This window comes from Sylvia atricapilla, chromosome 10, assembly GCF_009819655.1.
Source record: "Sylvia atricapilla isolate bSylAtr1 chromosome 10, bSylAtr1.pri, whole genome shotgun sequence".
Taxonomy (NCBI): domain Eukaryota; kingdom Metazoa; phylum Chordata; class Aves; order Passeriformes; family Sylviidae; genus Sylvia; species Sylvia atricapilla.
The window spans coordinates 6793041-6804310 of record NC_089149.1 but is presented as its reverse complement, the minus strand read 5'-3'; the positions used below and the strand labels follow the sequence as shown (position 1 = coordinate 6804310).

The 11270-nt window shown below is 42.8% G+C and overlaps 1 protein-coding gene across 7 annotated transcripts; it reads right to left on the bottom strand.

The window, feature by feature from the left end:
• Nucleotides 1-2347: 2347 nt before the first annotated feature.
• Nucleotides 2348-7168, bottom strand: ZNF639 (zinc finger protein 639). 7 transcript variants are annotated; one of them, XM_066325754.1, is made up of 6 exons: nucleotides 7096-7111; nucleotides 6001-6094; nucleotides 5542-5618; nucleotides 4915-5010; nucleotides 3938-4078; nucleotides 2348-3633 (listed from the first exon to the last, which is right to left on the bottom strand). In XM_066325754.1, exons 3-6 carry the CDS (start codon nucleotides 5597-5599, stop codon nucleotides 2486-2488), a joined length of 1443 nt encoding a protein of 480 aa, XP_066181851.1. In that variant the 5' UTR covers nucleotides 5600-5618; nucleotides 6001-6094; nucleotides 7096-7111; the 3' UTR covers nucleotides 2348-2485. The 7 variants fall into 7 exon arrangements, with proteins under 7 accessions (XP_066181851.1, XP_066181850.1, XP_066181849.1 ...); XM_066325753.1 differs by lacking the exon at nucleotides 7096-7111 and adding an exon at nucleotides 6706-6723; XM_066325752.1 differs by lacking the exon at nucleotides 7096-7111 and adding an exon at nucleotides 6650-6715.
• Between the last annotated feature and the right edge of the window lie 4102 nt (nucleotides 7169-11270).

Sequence of the window (11270 nt, the reverse complement as noted above, 5' to 3'; positions counted from 1 at the left end):
GATTTGTGCTGGTACCAGAGCAGCTGCACTCCGGTCACAGCACTCACCTTCCACTTACGTGCTTCACCCAAATAACCCAAATGTCTCCCCTGTCCTTGGCAGGCTCAGCCATGCCTTTCAGCCTTCCAGATCCTACCAGACCCATTACCTGTTTTTCCTACTACTTAATAACTTTCCTTAACATTCAGGTCACGTGGAAGCTAGCAGTGTACTTGTGTTCCCTTTTAAAATGAGACACGCTACTTCTGCACACTTCTATTTACTCTCTGATAGATACTAAAAAGAAAATAGCAACATTAGTCCCTAATTTATAAAATCCAACCTAAGATGACCTTGGATACATTTCCTCTTTGGACCCTGCATTTTAGTTCGGAATGGTTTGGCTTCACAACATTCCTGTGGGGTATTGTTTTGATTCCCAGTTTAGAGATCAGAAATAACCCAACTCAAAGTCATCCATGAAGTTATTCATGTCAACAAGGAAGTTTGCTGTGTCACAGGGCTGTGTGCTGGCACAGGATGCCACCTTTCCAATGCTGGTCTATGCAAATACACACATTTCTTAAGCTCCCTTATCTTGTGGGATTTTTTAAATGCCTTTTTTCTCCTTCTTGTCACTGTCTCCCAGAGCAGCTTTCTCTCCAGAGCTCAGCTGTGTCATTCCACCTCTATGCCATCAGCAGGAGCAGAGTTTTCAGAGAACCAGCATTCCCCCTTTGAGATATATGAACAAAATTAATTTTCCATATAGAAAAAAATCATCTTAGTGTTTTGTTAAGTGTATTATTGCTATTATCATTTTAAGCCAGCCAGGAAGAATGTGTTCAAAATAGGAAATCAGCAATTCTACCACAGATACTGTCATTCTCTATACAAGGGAGTAATAAAATACAGCAAGACACCCTCAGGTTGCCCTTTTCAATGACAAACACAAGATCCAGTAGTAAATCAACATTTCAAAGTGACAGAAATGGCCTTGCCTCCCACAACAAAATAAACACTAAGTGGTTCATAGACTTTCCAGAAATACTTCTCTGGAAATCAGAACTTCCATTAATTGATAACATTCAGCTGTAAGTTTTATCCTTAGCTTTAAAAGTCAAATCCAAATACCCTTGCATGCCTTGAAGCTGGTAACACCAAATCTCACTGATCAAGATATGTTTGATACATTAATTACCTCTATACAAAGCTTGCATTAGACAATCTTACATTACAAATTTACAGTCAATGAAGAAAAAAATGTAAAGTCCACCAGTAATTTATGGGTATTTTCACCGTGGTATCTATCTAGCATAATCTAAGTGACCCCACTCTTGTTTTTTTATCTGTCCAAGTATCCACTTGGAAATAGAGCTGCAGAATGAACTGTAAAAACTCACTGCCAATGATTTTAATGGCAGGATAGTGCTATATATAACATAAACAAATATGTGAAATAATTTGAGAGTGAGTAGTAAAAATTTTGTTATGTACTAGTCTTTTAAGCCCGTATAGAAAAGTTTAAAATTTACAGAGTTAAAATAACATCCCTCAAGTTACTAGTGGTGGAAAGATAATTAAAAACATACAGAATTATTACAATATAGACTACTAGAAGTGTGCTCTAGTCAGAGGTTGGTGACACATAATTTCAGTGAGAGCTAAATTAGGATTGTACATAAGAAATTAATTTTGTGTATTTTCAGCAGGATCACTGCAATTCCTTTTGCAATTAGAACACGATCCAATCCAAACGCAAGCAATGTGTGTCTGCTCACTGCATTAAAAGACAGGAACTGAGGGTAAATAAAGGGAGTATCATGTGGGAGTCATGCAGAACATGTGTGGAAGAGTGTGTTGTACATGTGTTGGACAGTCCCACAGAAGGGACTTAAACATAGAACAAAGTGAACAGTGAGGTCAGAAAGGTATCCCAAGAGAAAAACAAGACAATTGAAGAAGCTTATCAGGAGCATGAGGTGGGAAATGAAGGCTGGTAAGTGAATGTGGACATGTCCATGCCTGGGAGCTTTTGGAACACCCTTATCTTTGGCAGGCCAGTGCTATTGCTGCACAGCAGTGCAAAGACCTGCTGCCACACAGGGTAACGTGACCTGCCTGTGGAACTGAGACCAGCATTGGGTTATTTAAGCATGGAATTAAGTACTTGCTTTGTTTTTGTGCCTTTTTAAACTCAAGAGAGCTGGTCTTGTACACTAGACATGAAAGATCAGGATGACCGTCAGAACTGGTATCACAACATGCAATTATTCCCATGGTCCCTCCCCCTAAAATCTGATCCATCACACTGTAAATGTGATTATTCCTACTGAAATGCCTAGACAAGGAAATTCACAACACCAAGTGCTATACATGCTTTACTGATATAAAGATGAAAACATTAGAAATGTAAAATTGCTGTTAAAATTGTATTTAATATCACATTCCAGTGACTGGAAATTAATTCCAATTCTAACAAATTGATTACAGGGCAAGAAAGCAATCACACCGTCTCATGTATCTGAAGATGACTTAAAAGATCTTTTTCATTCCCAAACCTCATTAAACAATCAGTACATTTATGAGGCAAATCTGCTGAATGCCTGAAATCCAAATGAGTTTTAAGGTCTTCGATCTGTCCCGTTGAATATTCACAGTATTGACACAGATAAATCCCTTCAGATAAATGAGAGCTTAGGTGCTTGCAATATTCCAACATACCTGAAAATCCCTTCCCACAGTCATCACAAACATGAGGGAATATTTTGGTGTGCTCAATAGCTACGTGCCTGTTGACATTCGTATGCAGCCTGCTCCTAAAGCCGCACACCTGGCACACAAAGAAGTTTTTGCATTTGTCAAAACTGATTTTGTTGATGAGGCTGTACTGGCCTCGCTCCTTGTTGTTGTAGCTGTCGCTCAGCTCGATGAGGCGGCAGGCGTGCTCGTTCACCACGTGGCTGTGCAGGTCCTCGGGGTCGTTTGTCTCGTGCTCACAGAACTGACACAGGTACTGCTCGTCACAGCTGTGCTCCTGGAAGTGCAGGTACAGCTCGCTGCTGGAGGAGAACTGCACATCACACTGCTCACACCAGTACAGGTGGTCGTTGAAGTGGGTGTCTGCTATGTGCTGACTCAGATTCTCAAAAATCACCGTTTTGTAATCGCAGTATTTACAGATGTATGGATCCTCCTCGTGTAGTTTTACGTGTTCAATGAGTTGCACTTTGCTGGAGAAACTTTCTTTACAAACTTTACAGACGTGAGTGTCTGTACATGTCTTATGCTTCAGGATCATGTGCTGCTTCAGATCAGAGAAGTACTTGCTGTTGAATTCACAGAGCTCACACTTGTACAAGCCACTGCTGTTGGCTCTCAGCAAGGGCCATTTCTGTTGAGCTGTGATATTCAAAGCCTGGTTCTTCTCAAAGATTTTACATGTCTCCAGAGGGATTTCCTCAAGGTCCTCAGCTTCCAGCTTCTCAGGTGACACAGTCTGTGTTTCTATATCATGAACTTCTACAGCATTCACTTCTGTTGTAGAAATTTCTACGGTTTGGATATCTAGAGGTTTCTCTTCTTCTGTGGGGCTATCACTGAATATAGGTGAGTCACATAAGTCTCTGCACATTCCATTGTTAGTACCTTTATCTGCACGAGAAAATACATAATAGAAAGTGTTAAAAACCCCATTAGAAAACACCTGGGCCCATTTTTTACTTTTCAGCCAGCTGCAGCAGCTTTCAAATGCACAGACCAGTTACTTTTCCCCTGCCACACTATGCTGTATATTCAGCTAACAAAGCAATACCAGAAACTATAAATCCTTCCCCACTGCTCTCAAGGCAAGGAAGTTACATGAAAAGCAGCAGCTTTTACACATGCATGTTTGCATGTTACACAGCAGCAGGTGTGCTCTCCAACCTGCCAGCACCTCATCTGCAAACACACTGACCTTTACCTTTATCCTTCCTTTTCGGGTCTGTGCAGTGCACGCCGAGGTTTGAGTGTGCCCCACTCCAGTGAGAGCTCCCGGCGTGCACAGGGCTCCCGTCATCATCTGTGTCCAGGCTCTGCACAGGACTGTGGAATCTACCTGCAAAGGGCAGGGAAAAGCCTTTCCTTGTCATCGTTTGTCCACACTAGCATCATCCTGATTCCTTGATCTATGATTTAGTCATAGAGCTTACTTAGCTTACTTACTATTTATATTTTCTACTTGCATGAATTTATCTACTAAGCACATCATGACCTACATTTTAAAAAGTAACAATACCTTGAAAATTATTTCCATACATGCAACCCCCCCAAAAAAAACCTAACAAATTCAAAAAGTAGCAACTCTGTCTAGAAGATTTCAGCAGAAAATAGCTGATTATACAGAAAATAACTTAAAATCCTTAAATGAAATGTTACATCTAAAAGATGCAATTAAAAAAATATTCCTCAATATTTCTGGACATTACATTTTAAAATATGATACTTTCTAAAACTTCTGCAGACTTTATGGTTAATTGAAAAGAAGAACAGATAGACTAAAAATCCATCATCTCATTTCCTCTGCTAGCTTTCCACCCACTATTGGATATTTTATAAAAAAAGCATTTTGTTTTGCCAGGTACAAGTACAATTCAATGCAACTGTTTCCATCTGAACTCATCAACTTTGTTACCTAGACAGTAAGTATTTGAGGTAGTTTAATCACAATTATAAATGTAAAATTGAAGGGTCTTTTTGTTGTCATTGTTTCTAGTTTGAAAACTGTATTTCAGTTGTAACAATTGAACAAACTCCCAGCAGTCTAAGAAAGAGTCTGAATGTTCTAAGACACTCAGAAATCCCCTGCTATATATTGTGTGTTCTATTTGCTTGTATGAATAGGAACATGACACATTAAAGAACTGCAGAACAAGACCCCAAACACAGTCTTACCTCTGTTTACATCTGGCTGTCTCATGGAACAGACACTATAGCAGTGGTCAGAAAAAATGCCACTGTTGTCTATGTATCTGCTTGCACCAGAAGAATCTAAACCAAAATATCAACAAAAAAAGTTTAAGTACTCATGTCTTGTTGTAGCTACGGATGTATTTCATGTTCATCAAAATTCTTTTCACATTTTCACTCATTTTGGAAGAATTCCTGTGGTGACTGACACCTTCCAGCTGCTGCCCTGATGTTTGGAGAATCAGGTCTCTGCTCCCACAGAGGACATTGACAAGTGTGTTGTCTATTCAGTGCTGAACACTTCTCTCTACCCCCACCCCAACTTTTGCAGAATTCCTCCCCTCTGTGGCAGCAGAATCACCTTCATTTGCAGCTAAAGCCAGTTCCCTCATGTGCAGGGAGTACAGAGCAAAGCCTTCAGGTGCACTGGCTCAAAGTGGCCCAACAAAGGACCCTGCAGAGTGAGTGCTGCCCATTCAAGCCAAGATTTCTTACCCCACCCTTCAGGTCACTGCTTTTCTATGTGTTGGCACATGTGGTCCATTCTTGTAAAGTTATTCTGAGAAAAAAGATTAACTTACTTAAGTGTTATAACTCATGCTCTAGACTGACCTGAGTAACGTGAAGGATGCAGAGTCTTCCTTTTCCTCTTTTTAGGATGTTCATTCATTTTGAACAGTCTACATGAACTGTAAAGTAAAAACATTAAAGAATTAGACTTGTTTGTTTCTAGTTTATCTTTCAGAACATTATAGAACAATACAAGCATTTTGATAATCTGCTTATCAAATACAAAAGTTTTTTCCTACTCCCCCTTCTTGTTCCTCAGCCCATTTTGATACAGTTAAGAACCCACTAAATGCACACAACTGCTGAAGTCCAGTTTCACATTCCTGGAGCAAAAGAAGGGTCACCTTAAAGATAGGTCAGAACTCCAGGTACTCCAGCACTCAGGGTCATCTACAAGCCTCCCCTCCAGCACCCTTTTTGTCAGAGACAGGACATGCTGAGGCAGAGCCCTTCAGAAACAAGTTTAGTGTTTAAAATACTAACACAGTCATGCTCTCTTACCAAAAATCCTAGACTCTTCAGGAAGCAGAGCAGCTAAGCTGATGGCTGTACAGCTTCCAAATGTAGTGAATGCAGCAGCTCAACAGGATTTCCCCTATGGAGTGACAGCATTTTAAACCACTTAAAACATTAGCACAAAACAAAAAAACCACAGAATCAGAGACAAGTGATACAAATACTACAAAAAGTGAATCTACGGAGATTTAAGCTAGAAAGCAACGTAAGAAGTTGCTATTAATTTCGGTTTAGAGCATCAAAATTAGTAAGGTGGACGCACTGGTGCATTTCTTTTCCTTTTGTCTTAGGTTAGTTGGCTTTTGCTGCACTTGGCAGCTCCAGAGAGCAGAAAAATATTTGGAAACAAAAGACAAATACGTGAGCTGTATACGGGACAAATGGTCTTGAAGAAGAAAAGGCTGCAAACAAGGAACGTGATGTGGGCTGCCATAACTGAAGAGCACTGGCGGGCCCAGGATCCTCTGCAGTCAGTGCCATGCACCAGAGGTTAAAGGAGGCAAAACAGGGCCGTGATCAAGGCAACTATTGTTTTCCTGAGAGTAAATATTTTCTGAACTAAAATTTTATTTCAAGGCAAAAATAGAATAGATTCTAACATTATATCATGATCTAGAAGTATCAGTACCCTCACCGTTTTCTGTGATTGCAAGGGAAGAACCGACAGCGCACTGACACCGCAAGTCTCACCCCAGGTACGCGCTTGAAAAGCTCAACCTTTTCTCCACGGCTGGGACCGCGGGGCAGCAGGGCGGGCTGTTCTATTCCAGCGGCTTTCCCCGGCCCTGAAAAGCGGGACCCGGGCCCCGAGAGCCGGGCTCCCGACGGGCCCGGCGCGGCCTGCGCGGAGGCCGCACGGGGAGCCCGCGGCGGGAGCGCGGCAAAGGCACCGCTCCGCCCCGGCGGCGGGCGCGGAGCCGCGGGCAGGGGCGAGGCCGCGATCCTCCCGCAGGGACGGCGGGAGAGCGCCCGGCCCGGGGCCGCACCGGGAGAGCCGCGGGCCAGGCCGTGAGTCACAGCTCACCTCCCCGGCGGGGCCAGGGCGCGGGCGGCTCCCCGGGCGCTGCCGCCGGGACTCACCTGCCGGCCGCCGGCGCCGCTCCGCTGCTCCCGGGCCCGGCGCGGCCGCTCCCCGCCCCGCTCGGCGCGGGCCCGGCCCGGCGCGGCCGCTCCGCGGGCGAGGGGCGGGAAACGGGCCCGCGGCCGCCGCCCGCAGCGCCCCCTGCCGGCCGCGGGAGCGCCTCACGGGCGTCGCCATAGCGACGGCGAGGGGCCGAAACAAACCTTTCGTTTGTGTTTCGTCTGTACCCGACGGCGTCAGCACGGCCGCGTTTTCAGCTGCGGGCCTCCGGGCAGGGCTTGGAAGGCGGCTGGCGGCATGTGAGCCTGCTTCAGAACAGTGTCAGCGCTCAGGTTTTACACAAAGGAGAGGGTGGTATTAGAGCCGGAACTTCATAAAGCTCAACTTTACTTTTTGTGTTAAGGTAGAAGCTGTCCCTTAGAGCTACTGTACAGGAGAATCAATATAAAGTGTATGATAAATATATGCAGTGCAAGAAAGGAATATATACACACAAGAGAGAGAAGGAGTTACTGGAGAGGATCCAGAGGAGGCACAGGCTGAGGAGGGGTCTGACATCTCCTGTGAGGAGGCAGCAGGACTGGGCCTGGTTACTGTGCAGCAGAGACAGCTGAGAGGGAATCTCATCAAAGCACATAAATATTTCAAAGGCAGGGCCCAGAAGATGGTGCCAGACTCTTTTTGGTGGGTCCAAGCAACAGGACGAGGAGCGATGGCCATAAACTAAAACACAAGAAGTTTCACCTCGACATGAGGAAAAACTCGTGATTTGCTTAGAGCCAGATGGAAAGAGCTTCATCCTACGATCACATAGTTTTGGTGGTAAGCAGCAAAACAGGACTAAAGGTGTCCTTTTGCTGGCACACTGCTGAGCCCTCAGACATTAAATAAATGTTGTATGTCTATGATCTCCTGCACTGAGTTACCAATCATACAAGTTCCTGGTCTCCCAGTTCAGTTTGTTCTGTGCTTTTTATTGCAGCCATGGTTGCTGAGGTTTCCCCAGGACAGCTTGTGTTAAAGGTCTCAAATTTGCTATAGCCACCCAAATGGGCGGATGCCCACATACTTATCCCCCTATTCACTGAAATGTTTTCCATACAAGGGTTCCAGGAAAGCACTTTCCCCAGTTCCCAGCGGAGGGCAGTGATGAGAACCTAAAATCCATACGTAGCAAAGGGAGAAGAAAAAAAAACCCCAAACCCAAGCCCAAATCTTTGCTTTGATTTCAGTCCTGCTTGTGAGGCAAACTCAGGCCGACCAAAGCATCTTCTGTACCTTTTGACTGATTTATTCTCCACCCAAAGCAGCACAGCCCAACACCACTTATGTCAGATAAAAAGACAAGGCTTTAAGTGAAAGAAAAACATCTGAGGAGGATCCCCTTTGAAGCTGCAGATGCAGTTCAAAGTCACACGCATCAAACAGAGCTATCAATGCTTTAGACAGAAAAGCCTAAATGAGTCGTGTTTTCTAAACCACCACGTGCTTGGGATGTTGAGAGAGTTCTGGGTGAGATTTTAATCAGTCAGAACAGATTCCAACTGAAAATACAGAAAAGCCTATGTGATATTCACATTCTTGTTTAAAGGGGCAACATAGATGATGCTCATTTCAATTAGTGGGATGAATCCTGACCAAAATAAGCATGGGGTAAACCCTTTCTTCAATGAACACTGTTAGCATAGCTCATGAGGATAATCTTCACTGGAGGTAGATTTGTTAGTGTTTAAAAGGACATGTAGGAGGTTACTTGACATATCTTGTCTAGCATCAGGTTCTTAGCTTTTTTATTACATGGGTTCAGACTTCAAATTGAGTCTTTCTGAGACAGGTTGGAAAACAGACTGATTTTTAAGCATAAAATCAGGAGGGCTTACTGAGATTCCCACGCTGAAGCAAACTGCCCACACTGCAAATCTTTCTTGTTTCACCAGCATTATTTTGCAAATTTTCTGTGATTTTTTTTTCATGTTTAGACTTAGAACTACCACAAAAATCACACCCTGGCACTAAATGGCAGTGAAGGCTAAAATTTGTATTTGAACAAGAGCTGATGAACCTCTTATCCTGAACCATCCTGTGCAACTAACACGCAGTTGTAGCCACTCACAACCATTTTATAGTTACTAGGAAAGGTAAATCTCAACTTATTGATATTAAACACAAGTTTAACCTGTTAGTTCAGGTTGCTGAAGTAGCTAGTTCCAAACCTTCAGCCATGCTTTTCAGACCAGAGCTCCACTGAAGTTTCAAAATAAATACAAGGATGATGATGCCCATCTTTTATTGTAAAGTTGATCCAGCACAGACGGAGACCTGCTGGAACACAGCCCTTCTCAAAGCTGGGCAGTGTGACCTGAAACAGAACTGACTGACCATGTACAAAGTTTAGAGCTGACTGAGGACAAAAATGTTTTGAAGGGGCCTGATTAAAAACCCTGACACTTGCCTCATCCCTCCAAAAAAAAAAAAAAAAAAAAAAAAAAAAAAAAAAAAAAAAAAAAAAAGTGAAATCCTCACAAGAAAACTCAAATCCTTTCCAGTTTGTTAGCAACTGGAGTCCAAAGTAGGCCAACATGTCCAAGACCATGACATGCACTCATGGTCTTATACAGCCAGTGAGAATTTTCCCCAAATACGTTTGTCACTCTTTCAAAATTAGTATTGGATAAAAAAATAGAACTTTGTTTGTTTGTTTTTTTAAATTATTATTTTGGTAATGAAAGCATAAAGCATATTTTTCCAAACCAGAGTGATTTAGCAGGGACTGTAAACCATCCAGCTGAAACACTTCAGTAACATCATCTCTCTTGTCACAGCTTTTTACAACCCACGTCTAAAACTAAAATAAAATTACTTATTTTGAGGATCAGCATTTACAAGAACAAATGCTACATGCATATTGGACTTTTCACCCCTAAATAATGCAAATTCTATTTCAGTTCCCCCCAAATCAACTGAGGGATGCAATTTCTATTTCCTTTCTCCTAGCCTTTTTCAAAGGCAGAGCTGCAACACCAAATCACACACCGAGACGGAATATTCCTTAAATTCTTGCTTCAGAGTTCACAAGTGTACCAACCATATCATTTTAATTTAGTTGTTAGTATATACATTAACACTCAAAAGTGTGATAAAAACCAAAGTTGTTTTTTTTTTTAATAAACAGCATGATACAGACCGCGAAGATAAATAAAAAGCAGACTTTTTACAGTTTCCCATGAATATGAACTACAATAAGTATCATAGGCCAAACTTTTGTTACTTGAATAGCACAGCAGAAGGGTTAAAAAAGGGGTTGTGGTATTTTTTATTTAAAGTACTGCAAGACTATTCTCAGTATGATGACACATGCATCTTGCTGCATCTTAAATACTTTTTGGCCCATTATTACTAAAAATGTCTTGCTTTCTACCTACTTTACCACAGACCTTTATCACAGAATGACATACACACGGCAACATCCTCCCCCTGCCCCAGTAGTGGTTATTTCAAAGGTCATTGTCTCATTTTTAAAAGATAATTGAAGCACTGGTGTAGGTTTTTACTTTCCCTTTGGTGCAGACAGGTAACTGCTCCTAGCTTCAATGAAGTTACACAGAAGCATCAAGAGCTGACACCCTCCTGAGCTCTATTTATTCACCCAAAATGCCAACAGGATCCTGGGCTGCCTTAGGAAGAGCAGCTCAAGGGAGGTGAGCCTTCCCCTTGTCCCTCTGCTCAGCACTGGCGAGGCCACACCTGGAGCACTGGGCTTCCCAGTACAAACCTGACGTGGATGTAACTGGAATGGGTCCATGAAGGGCTATAAAGGGTAGGAGAGGAGGCTGAGAGAGCTGGGATTTGTATCCTGGTCAAAGAGGAAGCCCAGGGGGCGTCTGGTCGATGTACATAAATACTTGATAGGGAGGAATAAAGACAGGCAAGGCTTTTCTCAATGCCCACTGAAAGGGCATCAGGCAATGAAACAGAAGATATTTCATATTAAACATTATGAAAAAAAGATTGACTGCAGATTCCTCTTTCTCAGACAGACTCTAAACCCAGCTAGACAATGTCCTGGGCATCCTGTTCTATTCTGAACAGTTCTAAATGAACTCCAAAGGTCTTTGCCAACCTAAATGGTTCTGTGAAAATTCTGTAGTTGTGTTGCCATTTACAATGACAACAA

Bases quoted from the DNA above. Each gene is read 5' to 3' on its own strand.
- ZNF639 (XM_066325751.1), bottom strand. From the start codon at position 5,635: ATGTTTTTACTTTACAGTTCATGTAGACTGTTCAAAATGAATGAACAT. The intron at 5,011-5,541 runs GTCAGTCTAGAG...ATTTTGGTTTAG, and splicing joins GCATCCTTCACGTTACTCAG to ATTCTTCTGGTGCAAGCAGA. The intron at 3,634-3,937 runs GTCAGTGTGTTT...TTTCTCGTGCAG, and splicing joins AAGGAAGGATAAAGGTAAAG to ATAAAGGTACTAACAATGGA.